The sequence below is a fragment of the Carassius gibelio genome, chromosome B22 (genome assembly GCF_023724105.1).
Source record: "Carassius gibelio isolate Cgi1373 ecotype wild population from Czech Republic chromosome B22, carGib1.2-hapl.c, whole genome shotgun sequence".
NCBI lineage: Eukaryota > Metazoa > Chordata > Actinopteri > Cypriniformes > Cyprinidae > Carassius > Carassius gibelio.
In genome coordinates this window covers 29,691,574-29,716,857 of record NC_068417.1, presented here as the reverse complement: position 1 = coordinate 29,716,857, position 25,284 = coordinate 29,691,574, and the positions used below count along the sequence as shown (strand labels likewise).

General features: G+C 38.7%; 3 protein-coding genes across 4 annotated transcripts; 2 read left to right on the top strand and 1 right to left on the bottom strand.

Moving 5' to 3' along the window:
• The first annotated feature begins 761 nt into the window (after positions 1-761).
• Positions 762-8,406, top strand: LOC127988398 (cysteine-rich protein 2-binding protein-like). The gene is made up of 10 exons (XM_052591147.1): positions 762-1,020; positions 1,175-1,296; positions 1,506-1,627; positions 1,902-2,083; positions 2,977-3,396; positions 5,322-5,896; positions 5,982-6,115; positions 7,115-7,290; positions 7,373-7,563; positions 7,906-8,406. Exons 1-10 carry the CDS (start codon positions 762-764, stop codon positions 8,077-8,079), a joined length of 2,355 nt encoding a protein of 784 aa, XP_052447107.1. The 3' UTR covers positions 8,080-8,406.
• A 376-nt stretch (positions 8,407-8,782) lies between these two features.
• Positions 8,783-17,708, bottom strand: dzank1 (double zinc ribbon and ankyrin repeat domains 1). The gene is made up of 20 exons (XM_052591146.1): positions 17,365-17,708; positions 17,129-17,279; positions 16,041-16,164; positions 15,906-15,951; positions 15,716-15,822; positions 15,509-15,594; positions 15,318-15,435; positions 15,125-15,238; positions 14,964-15,056; positions 14,724-14,846; positions 13,495-13,650; positions 13,193-13,415; positions 13,000-13,103; positions 11,819-11,902; positions 11,624-11,714; positions 11,359-11,438; positions 11,186-11,269; positions 10,011-10,138; positions 9,841-9,915; positions 8,783-9,768 (listed from the first exon to the last, which is right to left on the bottom strand). Exons 1-20 carry the CDS (start codon positions 17,471-17,473, stop codon positions 9,597-9,599), a joined length of 2,268 nt encoding a protein of 755 aa, XP_052447106.1. The 5' UTR covers positions 17,474-17,708; the 3' UTR covers positions 8,783-9,596.
• Positions 17,709-20,583: 2,875 nt separating this feature from the next.
• Positions 20,584-25,081, top strand: LOC127988396 (neuronal pentraxin receptor-like). Of its 2 annotated transcripts, none has more exons than XM_052591143.1 (5): positions 20,584-21,698; positions 22,474-22,708; positions 22,797-23,038; positions 23,296-23,514; positions 23,923-25,081. In XM_052591143.1, exons 1-5 carry the CDS (start codon positions 21,003-21,005, stop codon positions 24,154-24,156), a joined length of 1,626 nt encoding a protein of 541 aa, XP_052447103.1. In that variant the 5' UTR covers positions 20,584-21,002; the 3' UTR covers positions 24,157-25,081. The 2 variants fall into 2 exon arrangements, with proteins under 2 accessions (XP_052447103.1, XP_052447104.1); XM_052591144.1 differs by having other exon boundaries at positions 20,599-21,698; positions 23,296-23,475.
• The last annotated feature ends 203 nt before the right edge of the window (positions 25,082-25,284 follow it).

The following is a 25,284-nucleotide window of genomic DNA, read 5'->3' as shown; positions in this document are numbered from 1 at the left end:
TGCTGCACTAACTGTTTTTTAACCATGGTATTCCTAGTAAAACTGTGGTTGTATAAATGTAATCAAAACAATAATTAAAAAATTAAAAAATAAAAACATACTTACTTTTATTACAATAAAACCATGGTTGTAAAACCAAGAGTGGTTATAGTTGCCACTGAAATACAGTGGTAATAAACAAAACAAACTTTTGATATTTGCCATTTTAATATAATTCGCATTGGCTAAATATGAATGCATCTTATTATATAAATAATAATTATGCATTTAGCAGATGCTTTTATCCAAAGCGACTTACAGTGCATTCAGGCAAAACATATATATATATTTTTTACCAGTATGTGTGTTCCCTGGGACTTAAACCCACAACCTTTTGCATTGCAAACACAATGCTCTACCACTGAGCCACAGGAACCTGAAAAGAAAAAGTTTTATTTCAATTGGCCCAGAATTTCACTGGCCCTGTCAAAATAAATAAATAACTGTTATTGTTTTCATTGTTTGTAACCCATTGTACTCTAATTAATAAGGTCACAACATTTTAGATACCTGTAAAACATCACAGTTGTGTATCTCAGCATTCCGTATTCTTGCAAGTGCAACTAATAGAATGTTCAAACATTTTTTAAAGACAAGTACAAAATGCTGAATTCAGTTCTCTTTCCCATCTGACTGGGGATGAATGGTTTAACTTGGCAAGAGCATCCTGAGAGTCCTTGTCCCTGGATCTAATCGCTTCCTCTTATCTCTTAGATTGAACAATGGACAGTGGGGAAAAGAGAGGACTTACGGCACAAGATGAGGAGACCGTGTGCACGTCAGCCTCTGAGGGTCTGGAGGAGGGCGAGGTGGAGGGAGAAACTCTCCTCATTGTGGAGTCGGAGGACCAGGCGTCTGTGGATCTGTCTCATGACCAGAGCGGAGACTCCCTGAACAGCGACGTCGGGGAAGACGGAGAAGGAAGCTGGAACGAGGACATGTCGTTCTACTGTGACAAGTGCCACAAGTGGAGCCCAGCGGGTGAGAAGACCGATGCCACGTCTGATACACCGTCGTGAGACCAGATTAAGATCTGATGTCTAACTTGTGTATAATTTGTTCATTCAATAAAGACTGGTCTGAAAAAAAGTGCTTGGTCTCAGAGCTGTCTTCCTTTTCTCCTTGTGTGGTTCAGCCCAGCTACGCGGAGAGCAGCCGAGCTATTTGAAAGGAGACAACTTTTTCAAGTTCACCTGCTCGGACTGCGCCGAAGACAGGAAGGAGAGTTTTGAGAGGATGAGGCTGACCTGGCAGCAGGTATCTAATCTGGAACAGTTACAAGAAATGGAAACCGTATTTAGACAAAGCGGTCTAAAAGAACATTCCAGCATTGTTCCTTGAAGAAAATGTGCTTTACAAACCGCATTACAAAGCTGAAAAAATCTCATAACATCCAAATAAAGAGACATGACACGCAATTTAATTCTGTAAAAACATCTCAATATTGTTTGATTTTATGTTTATAGGTGGTGATGTTGGCCATGTATAACCTGTCTTTAGAGGGCACCGGACGACAAGGTTACTTCAGATGGAAGGAAGATATATGTGCATTTATTAGTCGGCACTGGAACTTCCTGCTTGGTTCTAGGTGAGACTGAGTTTCAAAAGTGCATCAAATACCTTATATTTTGTTTTAGAATCACTATAAAGTGATTATAAAGGACAAATAAGTATCCGAATGTCTATTTACATTAAGTGCAAATAGTCCGTCTTGTTGGCAGAGGTTATTTTGTAAATATCATCCTTCGCTAAGAAAGTATGCTATTTTCACTTAGCGTAGAAAGTCTCTATTGCTACTTAGACTTAGTGCAAATAGCCGCTGCCAAAAAGTATGTGAATAAGAATGTCTTATACACTCTCAGGAAGAAGACGTCCACATGGTGGAGCACCGTGGCAGGATGTTTGTCTGTCGGCAGCCCAACGTTTTTCCGTTCAGGAGCACAGGAGTTCGGAGAACCTGGCTGGTGGAAGCTTGTCCAGAATCGGCCACCTACTCTACGGCCCGAGGGGGAGAAGAGCTCTGCGGCTTCACTTAAAGCCAAGGGTAGTAGTATTTTACATTAGCATGAACATCTTCTAGCTTTGGCATGTTTTGGTCAACTGATTTAGGTTATATTAAAAAAATTGTCGCAAATTAAAAAAAAAAATAATCGCCAAAAAAGTCGCAAATTAAGTCACAACGTAAATTAGTACTACCGACAGATCATTTTTTCTGTATTGTGACAAACACTTATTTGTAAGAAAGGGGCAGGGTTTAAGCAAGACTGTATTATTGGAGATCTTTCATTTTGCCCGACATTTTGATTAAAAATAGCAAGTTAAAAATGTCAAAGATCAAGGATAAATCATTCACAGTAACGTAGAAAGGGAGAAGTAAGAATGTATGCTGACTGTAAATGTAAAGCTGACAAATATATTAGTACCATATTGGTATCGTACCTGAAGTAAATATTAGCAGTATTTATTCATGTAATTAGTAGTGGTTGTAATTTGTAGCAGATCTTAAAATAAAAAAGCAGTGTTTAAATTCTTTGATTATTTTACACTTATTTAGATGAAATAGAAGTATAGTAGTATCCACCTTATTTCCCAATGTGAAACTAAGCCTTTTTCTGTGAATGTGCGAGAGTTTCGTTTCATTAGACGGTTTGGTTAAATAACTAGAAGTATAAAAAAATGCAGATAACCATTTGCGATACAAACCAGTGTGTTTCTAATTATGATCATACATAAAAATGATAAGATATCGAATAACAGTTTGCAATATTATTTGATTGTTAGCGGATGAATGAAACCAGAAGCCTTGTACATTTAAGTTAAAAATGGCCTATTGGCTTATTGGTATCAGTGATTAAATATAATGTTTGTACTGCGGTACTCGTCCTCAATTTCAAAATGTAAATACAACATTTTTGGATCTTTACATTGTTTATCCAGCTGTGTCGAGGCCGTCCCTGGACCCCATCATCACCGTGGAGGGTTTGAGGAAGCGTGGCAGTCGGAACCCAGTGGAGAACGCCATGCAGCTGAAAGAAAAGCGTTCCCGAACACAGGAGGCTAAAGAGATCCGGCGTGCGCAGAAGGAGGCGGCCGGGTTTCTAGACCGCAGTGCCTCATCCACACCTGTCAAACTGGGCAGTCGTGTGCGGCGGTCAGAGCCGTATCTGGAGAAGGGTGAAGTCATTGACTTTTCCTCTCTCAGCTCCTCTGACAGAACCCCGCTCACCTCTCCCTCCCCCTCCCCTTCGCCCGACTTCTCCGCCCCTGGAACACCCGCCTCACACTCTGCTACGCCCAGTCTGCTGTCAGAGGCCGATCTCATCCCAGATGTCATGCCCCCTCAGGCTCTTTTCCACGGTGAGATGGTGCACTTGGTAACTGACCAAACACCTACTAATGGTCACTTTTCTAGGCAATCAGACTTAGGCTTTCCACCTGATAGATGCTAAAATGGGTGAAAAGATGGCATAGACTTGAGGGTCTGTTTATACACACCAGGGTTCAGTTGAATAAAGCCACTGTGTCAAGACTGTCTTAAGAACTAGTTTGGCCAACTAGCAGATATCCAAGAGGTTATCAGATTTAAGGGCCAATCTACCTTTTTGTAACTGACTTAAATATGACTTACAACTATTCTTGTGGAAATCAAAGTAGATGATGAACAGTTTATGCTACCAGTCCCAGATGCAAATCACGTAGCAACATTCTAAGAACCACCCAGAACCCCATAGCAACATTCTAACTACCTAGAACACCCTAGCAACATTCTAACATTCATAAATGGACAAAATATGTTCCGTGAATTAAAAGTTGCTGTGATTTAAAAGCGACTACCAAATGCATAAACATGAATTTTAATAACCACACAACAACACCCTGGCAACCACATAGCAGCATCCTATCGATGACCACCCAGAACACCCTAGAAACCATATAGCAACTAACACATTGACCACATTGTAGCAACCATAGGGAACATTCGGGCAACCACACCATCCTAACAACCACCCAGAGCACTCTGTAAACATCCTTGTAACCACCCATAGTTCTCTAGCAACACCCTAACAACCATGCTAAACATCCTGGCATCCACATAGCAACATCCTATTGATGACCACTCAGAACCCAAACAACCAAACAGCATCATCCTCACAACTACCCAAAACACCCTGGCAACATTCTAACAATCATTCGGAACACTCAGGCAACCTCATAATAAACACCAAGAACACTCTTGTAATCACCCATAGTTCCCAAGTAGTATCCTAACAACCACACAAAATACGGTGACAACCACATACCAACATCCTATTGGGGACCATCCAGAACACCCTAGCGATCAAATAGTTACATAGGTACAAACTACTCGGAACATCTAAAAATGGACAAAATGCATACCTTGAATTCAAAGTTGCTCTGATTAAAAGCAATTGTCAAATGCGTAAACATGAATTTAAATAACCATACAAAACGCATTGGGAACCAAATAACCACTTCCTAACAACCATCAAAAGCACCCTGGCAACATTCTAACAGCCATGAGCAACCATATTAGAACATTCAGTACATTCTTACCAAACAAAACACCCTGGCAACCTCAAACTGTGGTAACAGCCTGTTGATAACCATCCAGAACACTGTAACAATCACACAGCAACATCCTAATGAACACTCAGAACACCCAGGCAACATTTTAATAACCATGTGGAACATTTAAGCAACCGCAAAGTTACATCATTTAATAGTCATCTGGTACACCCCAACAACCACCCAGAACAGCCTGGAAATGCCCTTTTAACCCCCCATAATTCCCTAGTAAAGCCCAAGCATCCAACCAGAACACATATAGGGGCTTTCGCACTGGAGGGACCTTTTCATAGTTTCCCTGGAACTTTATTGCAGAAGCGCCCATTTTTTGGTGTTGGCAAACCACAGGACCTAGGAATGGTTTTAGATCTAGGAACCTCGTCTGAAGGAACTAAATTAGCTCCTACTTCAGAGTAGGGTCTAAAGCGGTTTTATAGAAAAATCAGTGACGTAAGTGTACGCTGATTGGCCAAACGCATTGAGGCATTAAGCATAAAGGCATTGCTGTTGGACGCTGGTTCGACTGCAACCAGAAAAACTGTCCGAGGGGGAAATTGTTACACCTAGTAACACCCTACCAACCACTCCTATTTTTATATATTGATAGTTTATTCATATTTGGTAATGAATAGAAAATTGTTTAGGCTTTTGTCACATTGTGTATTGACTGTACACATTGTGTGACTTTCCATCAGACGATGAAGAATTGGATGCCGAGGGAGTTATCGACCCCGGAATGGAGTACATTCCCCCTCCCAGCATGCCTCTGGCCACCGGCACCATCATGGTCAGGAAAAAGATACGTCCAGCAGAGCTGATCAAACAAGAACTGGAGAGTGAGGACGAAGAGCAGGGTAGAGATGGTGAGGAAGACGAAGGCCAGAATGAAGGCTTGTTGCCAGCGGGGCGTGGGATTGAGCGGAGGAAGGTTCTTCAAGATAAGGGCGGGGGCGGCGTATCTTCGGCCACCCCGCGCTACACATTCATCAGCCTTTACGAGGAGCGCTTGCTGCTCCACAGGCTGGAGGCGTGTCCTCAAGCGCTGGCCGTCACGCCACAGGCCAAAAGACTGCATCGCAAGCTACTCGTGCGACAGGCGAAAAGAGAGCGAGGGCTCCCCCTGCTGGATGTGGATCAGGCAGTGAGCGCTATGCTCAGTTTGGTCGGAGGTGTGTATGGGGCACAAGGGGGTTTGGCCAGCCACAGGAGAAGTGAAGAGGAGAAGTACAGAACTACCAGCCAGGACCTTCGAATACTTGATCGCTTTCAGGTAAGATAGAAGAAAACCTGTAGCTACAGTATGTATACCATAGTTACTTCTGTTGAGGAACTCAAAGTCTTGTTTTGTTCCTCAGTCAACAGTGACTGTAAGGAAAGGGTTTCATCAGCACACAGTGTCGTTCTGGCACAGGCTCATGGGTTCTGATGTCTGCATGGATCAGACCATCAAGAGTCCCTACACGTCCAGAGTACTCAAGCCCTACATCAGGTTTGCGCAAACCTAATTTCTTACTCTTACACAAGCTGTTGGGATTTGATGCATGGTGGACTGGACTAGATTTTCGCTCTTTTAAAAAAAAAAAAAAGAGTTAGGATGAAAGGACAAAATAGTGTTAAGTGTTGTCTTTAAATGACTCAAATTTTGTATACTTCAGGTGCGTGAAATGAATTTAGTTAATTTAATGTTAAGTACTTTAGGTATTAGATAATATGAATGTTTGCGTAATAAAAATCATAGAGATTATTATCCTTTTTATTTTCATAAAATATAATTTGTAAGATATTGTTTATAAGTATACACTACTGTTAAAAGGTTTGGGGTCAGTAAGATATTTTTGAAAGAAATACTTTAAGCTCACGAAAACCGCATTTATTGGAAAAACTCAGTAAAAATTATAATATTGTTAAATAATTAGTTAAAATAACACGTTTCTATTTTAATAAATTTTGAAATGCAATTTATTTCTGTGTTCGAAGCTGAATTTTCAGCATCATTGCTCCAGTCTTCAGTGTCACATGATCTTCAGAAATCATTCTGAAATGCTATTGCTGCTTAAGAAATTAGATCTTATTAATATCAATGCTGAAAACAGCATTATTATTATTATTATTATTGCTAGATATGTTTAATGAATAGGAAGTTCAAAACATTTATTTGAAATAGTAATCAATTGATCAATTTAATGCATTCTTGCTAATTAAACGTATTAAAGTAATATGTATTTCTTTATGAAAAAAATTCTGACCTCAAATCTTTAAACAGTAATCTGTTTTTGAAATGAAGTTTTTTTTTAAATGTGTGTAAACACATCCCTAGATGATATACATTAGTGTTGAAATAAATCAGATATTATGGAAGCTATCCTGCAAAACAGACTTGTTTAGGAAAAGTTTTGGCTATGAGTCGTGAGGACATACATCAATCCATGTTTACAAAACCCATGGTGAACATGTGTCTGTTTATTATAATGTGTATTATTGTGTGTAGGAGAGACTATGAGAGTCGGCCGCTGAAGCTGCGCTTGCTGTCAGAGATCCGTGCGTATCCTCACAAGAAGGACCCAAATTGGGTTGCTGAACCTGACACACCTATAGACTACTGCTATGTGCGGCCCAATCACATCCCTTCGGTCAACTCCATGTGCCAAGACATCTTCTGGCCTGGTAATCATCTCTTCATCCTGTCAAACACAGACTTTGGGTGAAGCTAGGTCCCAATGAAGTAACCGGTTCTTCTGTTTATCAGGTATCGACCTGTCAGAGTGCCTCCAGTACCCAGACTTCAGCGTGGTGGTGCTTTACAAGAAAGTTGTGATTGGTTTTGGCTTCATGGTGCCGGATGTGAAATACAACGAGGCCTACATCTCCTTCCTGCTGGTGCATCCTGAATGGAGGCGAGCTGGTATCGCCACATTCATGATCTACCATCTCATTCAGGCGAGTTCAATTCAATTCAATTCAAGTTTATTTGTATAGCGCTTTTTACAAAATAAATCGTTACAAAGCAACTTTACAGAAAATTATGTTTCTACAATATTTAGTAGTAGCTAGTAGTTTGTGCACATTTGACAGGATTTTAGAAAAAATAATAATAATAATACAAGACGTAGTCAGCTAGACGATGAACTATCAATATTATTAAGTTATTATATGATTCAGTCACACATTTAGCAATAATTGTTAGTTCTGTTAAAAAATATAACGAGTCAAATATAAATCAGCCACGTTGAGTTAACAAGCTTCAGTTGATACAGGAATCTTCTTTTCTCCTCTCTGTAGACCTGCATGGGAAAGGATGTGACCCTTCACGTATCGGCGAGCAACCCTGCCATGCTGCTCTACCAGAAGTTCGGCTTCAAGACAGAGGAGTACATCCTGGACTTTTATGATAAATATTACCCGGTGGACAGCAAAGAGTGCAGGCATGCATTCTTCCTGCGCTTACGCCGCTGAGAAGCCTAAGCTTTGGGTTTTGTACGTCGTGTATCTTTGTTGTCACGTGACTCGGATGTTATCACAATCATATCAGTTGCGTTATTAACCGTTTGAGGCTTAAGTGTGATTTATTTTATATTTGGTTCAGTGTTTAACCCAAAGCAAGGATATGTTTCTCTGCAGACATACACCAGCATAACTCTCTTCCTTCTGCACCATAAACACAGCTGAATGAGTTTTTCGTAGGTTAAAAGTTTATTTTTATCACTGTTATGTTTTGTATTCACACAGTTGCGCAGATAAAAATGTTGCCACCTGTTAATTAAATATCAAAATGTTTCATTATGCGCTGGCTCTTTTTTTTATTTATGTTTCTTTGTCAAAAATGCTTTAAGTGGTTCGGTACTAATAATTTTTTTTAAAAACATTTAAAGAAATATTAATAATTATAGCAATATAAATAAAGATAGTATTGCTGTTTGGTCACTAACTGGATCAATCGCGATTAATCACACCGAAAATAAACTTTTTTTCTGTTATGATATGTGTGTGTGTACGGTGTACATTTATTATGTATAAATAAATACACACACACACCATGTATTTAAAAATATATGTACATATATATAATATATACACATAACATATTTTTCTTAAATATATACATAATAAATAGACACAGTACACACACACACACACATATATCATGTAAACAAAAACGTTTATTTTCAATGTGATTAATAGTTTCACAGCACTAGTATGAAGATAGAAAGACAGACAGACAAAACATGTGCAAACATCTATTTGGAAAGACTTTATGATGGAGAAAAGTACATCATTCAGTATATCACTACTCAAAAATTGAGTTGCTTTTTCTTGGACAGGTAAGGGAAATAATTATTGTGTAAACTGCTCTCTAAAACTCACAGTTATTAGTATAATTGACATAAAACTCAAAGTTGTTCAGAAAACGTTCCCAGACAAAATCTATTTATTTCAATAGTATTCTATTTTACGTGAAAAAATTTGGGGTTTAAGTTGTTGATGCAAATTTGCTTTGTTGACTAAACAAAAATGGCTTGATCTGAAAGTGACTTCTGCTGTATACATCGCAAAACTATTAACCCTTTTCTCCCCGTTAAATTTAGCTACCTTGACAACACAGTATAAAGTAGAACAATGAAGAACAGCATTTTAACACTACATAATGAACTAGTGAGTGTGAAATTAAAAAGATTAAAAAAACAAAAAAAGTAATTGTGCCATCTTAGAATATTGTAATGCAAGTCTGATAGTTAATATAAGGGACTTTTTAAAAATTCCGTTCATTTTTTTAAATTGCAAGAAAAAAAGTCAGAATTGTGAGATAAAAAGTTGCAATTGCTTTAAAAAAAAACGTTTTATCCTGTTTTGGTAACAAGCGTCCATAATGCATTTTAAATTTATATGTTCAAGTAAATACAAATGAAATAATTATATAATTAATAATCAATATTTTCGCTTGGATATGTCAGTTGGTTAAGATGTGGATTGTCTCAAGAGAACGTATCCAGTCCAGATGGGCTCCTGGCCTTGGTGTGGCGCTGTAGCAGATCCTGTCCCATGTGAGCTGCCATCAGAGTCACCACAGACCTGCTCCCGGCAGCCACGGCAATATCATACGCTGTCTGTCCACGATTGTTCTGCTTTCTGATACTTGCATTACACCTGCACAAGAATAAGATCTTTTTTAAAACATGCCTTTGTAATGGTCTCACCGTTAACGTTTGTGAAACTCACCCCAGGAGTATCTCAACACTCCTCAGACCTTCGTTTCCCAGAGCTGCAGCCTCATGCAGCGCCGTGTTATTCAACCTGTGGCCGCCATAGATGATTGAAAGGATTCATTTGGCTCAGATTATTACTAGATATGTCAAAAGGAAATTGAAAGGGACTTGTTTCAAACTCACGGTCCAGATGCATGGTTAACATCAGCTTCTCTCTGCACCAGCACAGGAATGACATCATGATGCCCGTTTAACACTGCAGCAACCAGAGCGGGACGCCCATCAATTCCCAAACATGCTGGGTCAGCACCCTGCAGATATGCCATCATTTTAAACACACCTTCTATAAATATATGCAGCTACACAAAAGATTCCAAGTACATCTAAAAGAGTGCTCGCATTAGAGAAATGTTGGCAAAATTTAAACGGACAGTTCAACCAAAAATGAAAATTCTGTCATTAATTACTCATCCTAGCATTCCAAACTTGTAAGATCTTCATTCTTCTTCAGAGCACAAATTAAGATATTTTTTTATGAAATCTGAGAGTTTTTGCACCTTGCACCCTGCAAATTAACTAACAAGTTCAAGATCATAAAATTAAGGTTGCACCACTGATGTCACATGGTCTATTTTAATGATGTCTTTATTAAATTTCTGGGCCTTGAACTTGGTAGTTGCATTGCTGTCTATGCAGGGTCAGAAAGCTGACGTATTTCATAAAAACTATCTTAAGGGTTTGGAACGATAAAAAGGTGAGTAATTAATGATAAAGTTTTCATTATTGGGTGAACTATCCCTTTAAAAAGGTCTAGCAATTTACAAAGCATTCTGTTTCAACATGGAAAAGATCTGCTTCATCAACTTTATTTTTTTAATTTTTTTTGTGATATCTGTATGCGAAATCTTTTGCAAAATTATGTGGATTCCAACAGAAATTACTACATTTCAACGACAACACTTTGGAAAAGAATACTAAAAATCCACCTTAAAGGGCCCCTATTTTGCTTATTTATATATTCATAGTTTTGTTCAGTGGTCTACATGAAAGTTGATGATTTGATGTTTTCACTCTTTATCTGAATGCTCCATTTAATCCTTTAAAACCCGCTTTCTGAAAAGTCCAGTCTGCTCTGATTGGTCAGTTGGCCCAGTCTACCACTTATAGCTTATGTTGGAAATGTAATGCCCTTTACAATAACTGGTGAATATGACAAGCATGACATTCATAGATTATCTCATTTTGGACTTGCAGATTGCTTACATGCACTAAAAAAATATACAGACTGAAAAAACATAAAGCGTCCCCTTTAAATTGCTGTGGGGTTTTTGGAGCTGTGATTGGTTCTTTAGCTTCACCTCATCCAACAGCTGCTGCACGGCTGAGATCTGGCCCCGCCCCTCAGGCCCCACCTCCTTAAGAAGCAGACTGTCTTTAGACTCCTGAGAAAGACATTAACATTCCTACTGTACTGTTTCTTTGACTATCAAATAAAAAGGTTTAAGTCAGTGTATGTGTGTGTGATTCTGACCGGCTGCTTGGCGTCTGAGCTCCAGATCTTTTTCTGATTCTTTCTGTTGGATGACGATCCTGCTGTATTAATGTTACTGTCTGTGCAAGTAAAGAGAAATAACTGAATGGTCCATTATGTATCATTAATAAATATGTTGATGCCTCATATTTTATTACTATTGTAAATTATTATTAATAAACTATTTATTTATTTGAGTTATTTTAATAAAATAACTTTTTTTTAAGTTATTTTATATATAAGCAAAACAAAGTTGTGTCAGTACCCGGACTGGCTGACTTCCTGCCTTCTGTCACAGCACTGAGGTTCTGACTCTCTGATGCCACAGATCTGCTCTGCTGACCGACAGAAGACGACTGCAAAGAGACAACACGAACATGATGTCCCAGACCGAAAAACATGCAGTACCCAAGAGGCTCTCTTTAGACTCGACATAAAAGCTCTCAGGAGTGTTTCTGACCCTGGATCCCTCCGGTGAGGCAGAGAGGAAGTTAATGCGCAGACTGACTTCATAGCTGTCCTCCTCAATAACAGCTGATATCATCTAGAAGGAAGAATGACAAACACAAAATCTTCATAATAACAACAACAGCAACATAATAATAATAATAAAGGATTAAAAATACAAATCTGTAATAAAAATAACATAAATGAATAGTAATGAGTAAACAAATGTATTATATATATACATATATGTATATGTATGTATGTATTAGGGCTGTCAGTCAATTAAATTTTTTTAATTTGACTGTGAAAAACCCACAAAAAGATTATTTAAAGCTATTTTGCGTTAAATGAGAATGCATCAAGTGGACATTACAAATTGTAGCTTTAGAAAGAAATATTTGATTTGATTCAACGAAAACATTTAGGGTACAACGGCCTAACATAAAAACATCTCAGTAATTTTTGATAATATGATGAAAGTCACAAGTGACCAAAACACCTTTGTTACAACAGTATTCAAAATACAAGTGATGACAGATTTAAATAAAAAATTGGGGGGTAAACTATGCCTTTAATATTAATTATTATTATTATTATTATTTATGAAATGATACTCTAAATAGGAAACGAAATCTGCCAGCAGGTGGCAGTAAATGTCATTCATTCATTTGATTCGTTCAAACGTTCGATTCATTCAGGGATTCGGTAAACGGCTCACTAAACACCTGTGTTTCTCGGAGACGCACAACAATTATAAACCAAATATCAACTTCTTATTTACTGAACTGTTGTATAAAATTTGCACTCGTTATATCCGGGACAAAAATCAGCACTCGTGCAATACTGCTCTCCCTGCTCATTTGATATTGTACTATAAATATGAGACAAAAACTCATACAGGGGAATTTTTGGCTCCAATATCTTGGATTTTAGGGTATAACTGCATTGATGTAGTTGTTGCCCTGCATCATATTTGTCAACAGTTAACTGTATTACACATAAGATGATGTACAGGTCTGGGGGTCGGGGCCAGTGCGTTAAAATACTTTAATTGCATTATTTTTCAAATCTAATTAAGTTGGCGCTTTAAACTGACAGCCCTAATATATATATATATATATATATATATATATATATATATATATATATATATATATATATATATATAAACGTCTAGTATAGTTCTGCTCTTACTCTGCCCAGACGAGGTTCTCCAATCAGAGCTCTAAACTCAGTATTATTCTGAGTGTAACTGCGCAGATGAGCGCAAATGTGATCCAGTTGCTTCCTCCAGTATCCTACATGATAAACGTACACACACACCACATAAATATCTGTAGAAGTCATGTTTATTTATTTGGAAAAGGTATATTATATAATAGTGTACCTCGGCCGGGACTAATGGCAGTGAGGAGGGGCTTCCTGTCACTCATCTGCTCCTGTCTGCAAAGCTCCGCCTCTCTCTGCTTGCTCAGTTTTTTTAGCTCAGTGCTGGATGGGAAAAACAGACCCACCGTCTGCGTCTGTGCATCTGCGCACATGCGCAAACCAGCCGCTGGAAGCTCAGTTGTTGATTCAGGTGCATGGACTGCCTGCCAGGAGGCTGAAGACTATATGAGAAAGAGTGAAGAGGAGGATGATATAATACTGTACGCTTTTAATAAGCGCTAAACAGGCTGTGTACTGTACCTGATCAGCTTCCTGTGTGTCCTGTCCCTGGTTTACATGTGAGGGCGTCCTGGGTGGGCCGTCCAGGAAGACACCACAGCCACCGCAGTAATTAGCATAAGGATGGCTGCTAGCTCCACACTGAGAACAAGTCACAGAGCTGGCTTTGTGGCCGGGCTGTGAGTATAAACACAACATTACAAGGCAGTCCAGTTTACACAAACATTGCCAATGATATGCAATGATATTCTGACTGTTTCTTCATATTATAATTTACACCAAATAAACAGTTCCATAAAAACTTTCAGTGACAGAACAGTATGAGGACATTAAACTGTTTGACGATTAAGTTTTCTTTCCTATATTTCCTATTGAAACAAGAAGTTGAGGTGGTACATACAAGGCTGTAGTTGGTGTCTCATTAAAAATGAAAGAATATCACTGTTTATGTTTATTACGTAGTCTTAACATGTTTGCGAAATTTTGGCAAAATTTCAAACAAAGCAGCTTTCTGTTGATCAACGCATTGAATCTGTGACCAACCTTAACCTGTTGTGAAATCCTTTGCCCTCCAAAAGATTCCTAATTAAATGGATTCCTAAAAAAATCCCTGGATTTTAGCTGTGAAAGTTTGATGAACAGTGGTTAATGTTGTCGCAAATTTAAGGACTGTTCACAACAAGATAAATGGTTGGATTAAAAAAACAAATTTCAGCCACGACTGAAATTCGCCTTTCTGAAAGTTTCGTATTTTGCGAGCTAATACAAAAATACAAAAAGTTTTTTATTTAGAGTTGGGAAGTTGTAACTACTGTACAACATCAGTTGTCTAACCACTTTGGTGGTACCTTTTCTACAAAAAATTTAACTCTACTACTCTTTCAATTCTACAAAATGATGAATAATAAATATGCACCAAATTTTTTTTTTTTTTCTGATGCTGTTGCTGTAAACTGAATTGTTGCATATTCTATCATAACTGCACAGAAGTATCATATTTCGTCCATCCAACTTAGCTAGTTTTTATTAATTTCAACAAATGTACTGGAAATAATAGAAATGCCATATTAATTGTGTGCAACATATTTTCTCATGGACATGTCCCTCAACTCAGAAACTCAGGGCTCAAATAAAATTTTGTGGAGTGTTTAACTCATAAATATGATCGTTCTGAAATGACTTTATCCTGCCATAGATATGCTTCATATGCCTAACTTAAAAATATTTACAAAACCGTTCTGTTTTGTCACCTTTGCCCCACACCAGTCGCAGAATCGAGCATCCGAGTGGTTGACTCTATTACACTTGGAGCAGAAAATCATTTTGCCCTGTGAGCTGGGTACAGGTGCAGCTCTCTGTCCGCTCAAATACGGCTGTGGAATGAAAAACACCATTATAATAGTGTCCTGTCACCATCCTAATAATTATTAAATAATAATTATGATTAGCTAAGGCAGACGATGCTGGTTTCTTGAAGCCGGGGCTCTTACTGTGTTTTGCTGAAGCAGCTGGGATTCACAAGTGACACAGTGTGTGATATGAGCAGGGTTTCCCGTCCCACAAGAGTGACAAATGAGCTTATCCTAGAATAACAACTAATAAGTACATGTAATAGACTCATAGGATTGCTCTACTACAGGTGAGAATTTACCTGTAGTCTCCGACTAGCCTGCGGCTGCAGTTGTTGAGTCAGAGGAGACTCACACACCACACATGTGGCCGTATTGAGAGGCACCATGGCTTTACAATGCACACATAGACCCATCTGTGAAAAATCACAGCACATACTCATATTATTGTAAAATGATCTGGTTATCTGATTTTCACTGAATAATATGTAGTACCTGTCCTCCTTCAGTAGGGGGCAGCCTTTGACCGGGTATTGGAGGCACTGGTGCGCCGCAGTGCAGACAGAATCGGGCGAAAGGATCCGAAGGGCGATGACTCAGGCACTTTGGACATCTTCAGAAAGATTGGTATTAACATAAACATATTTAAACAATACATATATTGACTAGAAGCATATATACCCCACCTAAGGAAATCTGTCTCTCTCTGGATCCGTGATATCTGAGTGCTCGTCAAAGTTTTCAAGAGGTTTTCCGCATCTGTGCTCTGGTTCTGGTGGAATTGAGACAAAAAAATGGAGGGTGTATTTTGTTTATAGCTTGAGAGAACAGTGATCACCATCATGGTGAGGGTTGTTTTTGAAAGGCTCTTTATATATGTTGTAAACCGTTACTTGCGTGTTTTTTTGCGCCGTCAGCCAAGCAGATGAACTGGAGCCGAGGCGTTGGGACAGGAATCGAGGGCCTTTCAAAGCTCTGCGAGATCCACTGCTGGGAACATCTGATGTAAAAGAGCGCAAAAGATAGTCAAGGTATTGTGTCTGCGTGTGAGACAAATGCACTATCTAGAACCAAATGATTTACCTAAACTTTCACTAGAGGAAATGCCAGCTCCATTTTTGCTCACCTCCTGTTCAACGTGAAAGTAAGATTTATAATACATATTTTTAAATGCAAGCAATAATATAATGTTAAAAGCAGAATGGGTTTAAAACTGACATCCTTGCCGTTGATTGGCTGGCTGTTAATCAAAGTGTCATTCTCTTGGCCTGTAGTCAGATCCTGAGATGGAGACGGCGCCACGATGAAAACCTTGGTGACGACTGCACTCTGACGGCCATCACTGTGTTACATTACAAACGTTACTCTTTATTTGAGTCAGTTTGTGGTACAATTTGTCGTCTGGGGTTTCTTTCAACTACAGGCACATTTGATGGAGAAAATAAATTCTCGTTTCACTCAAAAGTTTGTATAATTTGTCTGCTAACAATGGATTTAAATGCATTATTCTGTGATATTTTAAATGATGTATTGGGTTCAGTAGCATTATGGAAATGACGGTGGTAGAAATTACATAAAAAATTTTTTTTATATAATTTTTCAAAAAATTGCTTAGGTTAATTTCATATTCAAATGTTTGAAAAATAAAAATTGACAAAATTAAATGAAATTATAACTTGACTGTATATGATGCACTATAAAATCAATATTCTTTTTCATATTTCATCTCAAGCTCTTCACTGACAAAACTTTATTAGGGATAAAAATGTAGGGTTATATGTATAAAAACTATGGGACAGTTTTTTTTTAAATAAACTGTTTAAATTTGTATAAAAATGTATAGTGTATACCAATTTTTCACAATATACAAACTGGTAAAATCTTTTTTAATTTAAATAATCATAATTTGTAAATACGTTTATAGTTATGTAACAAGTTTTATTATTATGTTATTTACAATTTGTGATTTATTTCATATTGTTAATATTATTTTATGTACTGTCTGTACATAAACACTGTACTGTGTTTTTTTAAATTCCCCTACAAAATAAAACAACAACAAATAATTTTGCTAGAGAACTCAAATATGCGAGAATGCAAAGTTTCTTATGGCAACAGAACAGAAAATTCAGATAAGCAGATATGAAAGCATTGAAATGTTATTTTCCATTTATTATTAGGGTTTGGGACAAGAATAAAACTATAAATAAATCCAGGAAAGTTTTAATGAAACTTACAGTGTGTGTGTGTGTGTGTGTGTGTGTGTGTGAGAGAGAGAGAGAGAGAGAGAGAGAGAGTATGCATACGTGCTGACAGCCATGGCTCTCACGGACACTTTCCCCGCGGGTAAACGGATAGGCTCGGTGTACTTCAGAGTGCTGTCACCGAAACCCGGCCTCTTCATCACCTCCGGCTTACTGCCGTCCAGCGTGTACAGGACAGTCGCATCAGAGGAGTCTGGGACATGTGCGAGATTAAACACACGCAGATCAACACGAGACGAACACGTCTGTCTGTGTCCGGTAACATCGCACGGACTCACCGGACTTGATCTCCACAGGAGTGCGGGACTCAATCTCGTGCTTGGCTCTTCCTGGAGGCGGAAGGCGGATGGGGATGATCTGAGGTGCTGCCACTGAACCTGCTGTCATGTCTGCGCTCTTGAAGCTGCAGTAACGTTACACGTCAAAAATACCGACAGAAAACTCTGAACTAACGTTACATAGAGATGAGTTTACTATCATTCAGCGCATGCATAACATGCGGTAGGCTATAGACAATATGAGCTGGCAAACTCTACCGTCCTGAGTGATTATGTAGATTAAAGTATCTACAGTTTTGAATCATAAACCATATTTCCGAACACAACCCTGTATCCAACGACGCTGTAACAAACACAGCTGGACGCGACATTGTTTCGTCACGTAACCCATAGCAACTGAGCAGCGCGCATGCGCAGGACAGCTGTGTTATTCTTGTACCCTCATTCATCCCAAAATGAATTTTGGCAGTGTTAACTCGTGTTGTCACAGACCCCTATTCTTTTTTAATACAAAATGCGATTAACGTAAGTGCTGGTTTATGGTATGAAATATTTTATTGAGTGCTAAAACGATGCAAAATATTTTCTCAGTGTTTTCAGTAGTCTTATATTGTTATAGCCTACCGTATGTTGTATCAAATATGGTCGTTTGCTAATTTAAAATGTTTCTTATTTATTATCATTGTTGAAAACCATTTTTTTTTGTGTCTTAATATCTTTTTTTTTAAACCATGCAAATAAATTGTATGGATTCGTAAGAAAAGAGATAAAAAAAAGAAAGAAAGAAAGAAAATACGTATTTAGCAGTTTTGCGTTAAATAGATCAAAAGTGAAAAGAAAGATATGAATAATGTTACAATGTTATAAATGATTTATATTTCAAATACATTTTCTGTTCATTGATCATAATATTAACCACTATCAATATTCAATATTAATGTTAGTGCTGGTCATCCAGAATAAAAGTTTTTGTGTACATAATAAATATGTGTGTACTGTTTATATTTATTTTGTTTATATAAATACACACACATGCATGCATATATTTAAGAAATATATATTATTATGTATTTATATATGAAAATGTGAAAATATACATGTAAATATTTTCAAAATGAGTGTGTCTTTATATATACATAATGTATACACAGTACACGAACATACATTATATACACAAACACTTTTATTTTGGATGCGATTAATCGTTGCCAAGTATTAATTAATATTAATATTGAGTACCAATCAAGTATCAGCTTAAGTAAATGTATGAAGAGAATAGGTTTTAAAATGTGCTAAATTAACCACCATCAGCGTTCTTGTCTAAACTGAATTCTTCTCGTCCTCCAGCGCAGTATGAACCTGGTGCGGCGCACTCTGCCAGTCGGTGTTGCCCGTGTTGCCACGTCCGCTTCTTATAAGAGATTATTTCGGTTATAAACGTTTTAAATCGCAGTTGTGAGTTCTTGACGTTGTTTTAAAAAAACATCGAGTTTATGAAAAGGTGCATATTTCTTCTTATTCAACAGAGGCAAGTCTCTGAATGAGGTCTTGGGTTTTAAGTCCGTTTTCAGTGTTTATTTTGCGCGGTCTGGCAACCCAGCAGTCTGTAAACTCTCCCAGTCTATTGCAAGAGCATACAATAGTGTGTAGACTGAATCCGATACAGCATTCACTTCAACTTTAAATTTATCTTTGAATGTGTAATTAGTAATGTTGACATTCGACTTTATCATCAAGTAATTCCTTTCTAATGAACAATGACTTGGATCAGTAATCTCTTCAATGCTTAAAGTTAGTCCAAAAGGCAGCAGCTCAGCTTTTAACTGGGACTAAAAAGTGTTATCACATTACCCCTGTCTTAGCTTCACTATACTGGCTTCCTATCCACTTCAGGATTGATTTCAAGATTTGATTGTTTGTTTTTAAGATTTGAAATGGGTTGGCACCTGCGTATTTATCAGAGCTTTTACATTTCCACGCCCCTGTTAAATCATTGAGGTCGTCCAATCAGGTGCAGCTCTATAGGGGTGTGAATCCCATAATTCAAGACACCATGTGGACTGTGTCCGGTAAGCTTTTAGAACATCTTGAATACTTTTTGGGTGAACTATGCCTTTAATGTGCTGGGGGGCGAGATCTCTCCATCTAACTGTTTTTAAATGGCTGAGTGGCTGGATTTCTGAAAAGCCAACCGGATGTCTTTTGTTTTTCTCTGTGGAAAGTATTTTTCAAAGCAACTGACGATATCTTTTTATTTATGTTTGAACATTAATGGCTTTAATGACTCAAGCAGAACTACATAAAGTGAATCAGAAGCAGCTTCCATCTGTTCGTCAGTGAAATTTGGACACATAAGACTGATTTTCTTTTTTGTTTGTTTGTTATTGATTCTCTACACCCACATATATGTTTTTAAAGATATACCTCAACCATATAAATAAATTAAGGTTGCATATTGGGCCATGTGCTTGTGCATTGCATCCATGTTTTAGCAGATTGTTAATGATACTTATGTTTTTATAAGAATATTTTATCATTTAAGAAATTTTAGAAATCAGGGCAGATTATTTAGGTAAAAAAACTTTGTGTCTGAAAAGTGTGGAATTTGTGACTTAAAAAAGAAATACAGTATAGAGCTGGAGTACATTGATACGCCAGTAGGTGGCGTATCTTTAATTCACTATTTAATTTTGTGTGTATATGAACTACTCTTCAATCATTTGGTCAGTCAGAATTTGTAAGAAATGAATACTTTTATTCAGCAATGGCACATTAATTTAATCAAAAGTGACTGTAAAGACATCTACATTGTTACAAAACAAAGCAATTGCATTTCAAAAATGTCGTCCATTTGAACGTATTCAAAGAATCCTGAAAAAAAATGTATCATGGTTTCCACATAAAAATTAAGCAGAAAGAAAAATTACTCTCCCACTCACAGAAAAAAATATTGGTTTAACTTCTATTTTAATCAAATAAACAAAGAGATTTATTTAATCAACGTTTAGTTTTTTGTGTTGAATATACTATACTACCATATAACCACTAGTTTAGGGGATGTTTAAACAGCTGATCATTAATTTAGACGAAATTAAAGGTCAGAACTGTCATTTACAAATCTGATAAAGTCATGTATTGTTTTTTTTTTATCTCGTATTAGGATGCCCAAATCATACGTTAACTAAATACATTCACTCGTAAATGAGACATCTTTGTCATATCAGTGACAGAGATTCATTACAGAATTCTTTTATGTCAAGAATCACTCATAATGTTCTAATGTGTATTTTTCTCTTCAGTAACACAGTCTGTTCAGAGTAGCCTATTCATAGATGGTGATGAAGAGACCCAAAGCTGTTTACATCAATGTGACACATCACGCATTTTCATCACAGTCTCTCGCCATCCTCTATTGCGCGCGGTAGCCATAGAAACCGGACAGAGGGGCACTTAGCAACAGAAGAGGAGGAGGTGCAGCATCATCTGCTGCGAGCGGAGAAGAAAAAATAGCCAATGCGATCGACCTTCATTCCATTCAGACCTGTTCTCTGATGGTGAAAACCGATCGTTTGTAAACATTACAATTCTATAAAACTAGCCTGCATCCAGCGGTTTTATTTAAGATCTCAATCGACTAGATGAAGTTCGTCGTGGTTTTAGTCTCCGCCGGCCTCTTGGCTTTTCTCGGCGCGGTCATCTGCATCATCGCCAGCGTGTATTCACGATCTTCGGCCGCCGCGCCCCAGCCGCTATCCGGCAACCGCTCACTGTCGCTTCTGGATCCGCTGTCTGGATCCGTGGCGCACGCCGGGCCGCTCGGAGCTCTCCATGGTGCTGAATCTTATGAAGGCGGCGGCGGATTGGACATCGGCCTGGAGATACCGTCGCTCAATGAGCTCAGTACCGGGGACGTGACTGGGCCAAGTCCGAAACAGTTCACCCTCAATCGACTCATTTGTACCGCTGTGCCCATCAGTGATTGTAAATCCAGGGGTTTTAGAGAACAGGCCGATGACCCCTTTGCAGATGAGGAGGACTGGAGCCTCCGCACCACCGCTGAGGAGCTCCGGCAGATCGTCATGCAGCAAAACGATCAGATCCTCATGGACCAGAGGACCATCACGGAGCTCACCGGGAAAGTCTCGGAGTGTGAGAGCGGGCTGGAGGAAAGGAGTCTGCATGAGAGGAGTATGGGGGTTTGGGCGGGCAACCGTCGCCACATGGCCGGGGACGATGTGAGCAGCTCGGTTGCGGTACAACTGCAGACGGCGCGGGCTGTGGAGGAACTGGAGAGAGCTATTCTTCAACTCAAAGACCGCATTGAGAAGTTGGAGGTTGGTGTGAGACACTATAAACATTAATAATAATAAAAAAAGTCTAAAAGGTTTTTGGAATTTGGTGCCATGGAGGTATTCTGGGGAAATGGTTTTGTAGGTAAGGATGTGTGCATAAGTTCAAGATCGGGGGGTAATTCATTGTGCCTGTTCATATTGTAGTACTTAACCTGCTGAAAAAAAAGAGAAAAGTACACACCTTAATTGTAGATGTTGTGATATTGACTTATGGACCAGATTTGTTATTGCTGAAAAAATATATATATTTCCTGTTCATTAGGGCAAGATTTCATTATTTTTTAAACCCTTATTTTCTGTAAAATGTCTATGTTTATTTAACAGTTTATTTACTCATCCTCATGTCCTTCCAAAACCCGCACAACTTTCTGTCTTCCACGGAGCACTAAAGCAAAATTTTTAGAGAATGTAGTGGTCACTGTTTTCTATGCAATTACAGGGAGTTTTCAAGATTCAAAAAGCATGTAAAAGCCCCATAAAAAATATAAAAACATATTTTTTATAACTCATGCATCATATTCCAAGTCTTCTCCAACCATATAATAATTGTTTTAGGTACAGAACAAAATGTAGGTCATTGTTCACTCAAAATCCTCAAATAAAAAAAGAGAGTTAATTCGAAAAGTATATCTGATTCAAGAGCAAATCATTCCTCTGAGTTCCTGTAATTGAAATGGGTCTAATTTAGTCAGGTAGACTTGTTGAACAGGATGTATTAGGTTTTGTGATATAGACTTCTTGCATAATTATCTCGCAGTTGGAGATTGGCCCGGCAGCGATGAACCACACTGAGCATACTGTGAGCACACTGGGGAGTGTAGTGGTGGGCGAGCCTGGCAGGCCTGTGGAGGATCTGGAGGGAGAGCTGGAAAAAAAGATTAGGCTGCTGGAGAAGGAGCGAAAGAACCTCCGGAAAGAGACCCAGAGCCACCACCAGCACATAGACCAGGGAATCAATACCCTGCAAGAGCGTATTGCAGAGCTGGAACAGAGTAAGGAGGAAGGTTTGGTCAAACTTTGGGCAAAGGGATGAAATGGTCTCTTCATTTTCAACTCACACTCTCGATCTTTCCTTCCCAGGTCTTACAGATTACAGTTACCCACAAGGGTATAAACTTTCCTTCCCTGTGCGGACTAACTACATGTATGGGCTTGTCCGGCGTAATATTCCAGAGATGTACGCCTTCACGGTGTGTCTGTGGCTCAAGCCTTCTGAGAATGGAATTGGGACACCATTTTCCTATGCTGTACCGGAACAACCGAATGAACTTGTCCTGTTGCAGGGCATTCATAATCCAGCAGAACTACTCATCAATGATAAGGTCAGACCTACTACACAAGGGCTCCACAAATATGGGCCTGGAAGGCCACTGCTCTGCAGAGTTTAGCACTAACCCAAAGTCAAAGTCACATGAGCAATCTAATCAAGGTCTTTAGAGTTACTACAAAAGTATAAGTAGGGTTTGAGCTAAACTCTGCATAGCAGTGGCCCTCCAGGTCCAGATTTGAGGAACCCTGCTGGAAATCTTCCTTCCATAGCAACCTTGTTGATGGACTCAACCCTTCCTTCCATTTACAGGTGGCACAGCTGCCTCTATCTTTGCCCCAGGGCATCTGGCAGCACATATGTGTGAGTTGGACCCTACGGGATGGAGTTTGGAAAGCATATCAAGGTGGAAAGATGAGAGGACGTGGTGAAGGATTGTCCGCATGGCACCCCATCAAATCTGGGGGCGTCTTGGTGCTGGGACAGGAACAGGTGAGCAAGACCTGGACGAGTCTGAATACAACCTTAAAGGTACACCTTCATTTCTGAAAAAAAATAAAAAAAAATTGCAAAAACTGTACCTTCAGTTTTGCAAATGCTTGTCACTGGGACAGTGTTCTCAACAGGATATCTTTGTACCTTATTTAGCCCCAAAAAAATTCATGGTAGTACCATAAAGTTACTCTAAAATGCACCTTTTAATGGGTAGATAAGGTACAAAGTTGTCCTTTAAAGGTAAGTGCCCCAACTTTTGCAGTTTTTTTCCTGACAATGTTTGCATCTTTCAAGTGTTGTTAAGGTACAAAGGTATGCCTTTGAGGGTCCTACCCCAGTGACAAGGTGTTGGACCCTTAATGGTACCATTTTTGCACAGTATTTCTGATCCAACATTATGTTTATACATTTGTAACCCTTCCACTCTCCTTGTCTCCTCTGCAGGATACCCTTGGCGGGCGGTTTGATGCATCCCAGGCTCTTGTTGGGGAGCTTTCCTTATTTAACCTGTGGGACCGGGTGTTGTCGCCAACAGAGGTTGCTGCTTTGGCGGCATGTGCAGAGTCGCCCCGCTTGGGGAACATAGTGCCCTGGACTGACCGAGATGTGGATGTGTTTGGAGGGGCAGTCAAGGACCCTGTTGACCCCTGCCTTCAGAGCTCACATCCCCGGCAGTGAGCAGGGCCATGGGTTGATACCTTTCTTTTTTGGGGCAAGGGTAAATAAGACAAAAATGGCCTGAAAGGTATGACAACTGTGCTGTGGTCCCAGTCTGTGTATAGAATATCTTTACTGTAGCGCTACACTCTCACTGAGTTTTTGTTTCTACTGGAAATGGATTTGTCTGTGTGTGTGGTTGTGTCACTTTGGATAGAGCTGCTGCCGAGGGCTTTTAAAGGTCTGTTTGCGTCTCGTGTTGCTTGTGATATTTCATGCCCTTCTTCTCAAAGCATTACCGCACAACGGTCCCTTCAGATATAGAGAATGTTTTTGTAATATGATGGATGTGGCTCATTTTCATAGCACTTGTCTTGCTCTTGTTTCATTAATTGTGTAAAGTGGAGCTTAAGCTTTTTTCCCACAGCAGCTTTTTCCTTTCTTGTCTTTATTACAGATCCCTTAGGGTCACTGCACTTGTTATTTCAGTCCGGCAGCACTTAAAGGTGTATAACGTCTTATCTTTATCATAACATGTTTAAAATGTTTGTCTTTTGGCATCTGAGTCTTTACCCTGCTGTGTATCTTTTTCTCACAGATTCAGCAAGACCCAAAATGTTTAATTTGAAGCTTAACATCTTAAATATCAGAGTAAATTTTGAAGATCTGATGTGCAGCCCACACACTATGATAATATGAATGTAAAACAGTTTTTAGCATCTTGCCGTGTTACCATTGCACTGCATCTAGTCCTACTTGCCCCCTCACAGAGAAAAGCTTACAGAGAAGTGCCTGTTTATTTGACTCTTGCTATTGGTTGATGATCAGCTGTGATGTCTGTATAGTGCTTCTTCATATTTGCACCACCAAGGATCTACAATGATAATGTGACAAATGTTCATGTGACAAATGTGGATGAAAATATTAAAACTGTGAAGAAAATGAACTATAAGCGTGCATTGTCTTGTTTACTTATCTGTCTGTCTCTCTAGGACTTTGAACCACAAAATATCTTGATGGTCTGATTATTTTGACCATTGTTATACGAGCATTTAAACCAATATAAACCAATCCAAAACAAAACGCTTAAAATATATACATAAAATAACACGGTACATGCACAAATTCATGGGCTCAAATTCATGCAAA

What these genes read in the sequence shown, in the direction of transcription:
- LOC127988396 (XM_052591143.1), top strand. Translation starts at nt 21,003, where the DNA reads ATGAAGTTCGTCGTGGTTTTAGTCTCCGCCGGCCTCTTGGCTTTTCTC. An exon ending in ACCGCATTGAGAAGTTGGAG is followed by an intron (nt 21,699 to 22,473) that starts GTTGGTGTGAGA and finishes ATTATCTCGCAG; the next exon opens with TTGGAGATTGGCCCGGCAGC. An exon ending in AACTACTCATCAATGATAAG is followed by an intron (nt 23,039 to 23,295) that starts GTCAGACCTACT and finishes TTCCATTTACAG; the next exon opens with GTGGCACAGCTGCCTCTATC.
- dzank1 (XM_052591146.1), bottom strand. Translation starts at nt 17,473, where the DNA reads ATGACAGCAGGTTCAGTGGCAGCACCTCAGATCATCCCCATCCGCCTT. An exon ending in TCCTGTGGAGATCAAGTCCG is followed by an intron (nt 17,280 to 17,364) that starts GTGAGTCCGTGC and finishes CACATGTCCCAG; the next exon opens with ACTCCTCTGATGCGACTGTC. An exon ending in CCCCTACTGAAGGAGGACAG is followed by an intron (nt 15,239 to 15,317) that starts GTACTACATATT and finishes GATTTTTCACAG; the next exon opens with ATGGGTCTATGTGTGCATTG.
- LOC127988398 (XM_052591147.1), top strand. Translation starts at nt 762, where the DNA reads ATGGACAGTGGGGAAAAGAGAGGACTTACGGCACAAGATGAGGAGACC. An exon ending in AACTTCCTGCTTGGTTCTAG is followed by an intron (nt 1,628 to 1,901) that starts GTGAGACTGAGT and finishes ATACACTCTCAG; the next exon opens with GAAGAAGACGTCCACATGGT. An exon ending in GTACTCAAGCCCTACATCAG is followed by an intron (nt 6,116 to 7,114) that starts GTTTGCGCAAAC and finishes TATTGTGTGTAG; the next exon opens with GAGAGACTATGAGAGTCGGC.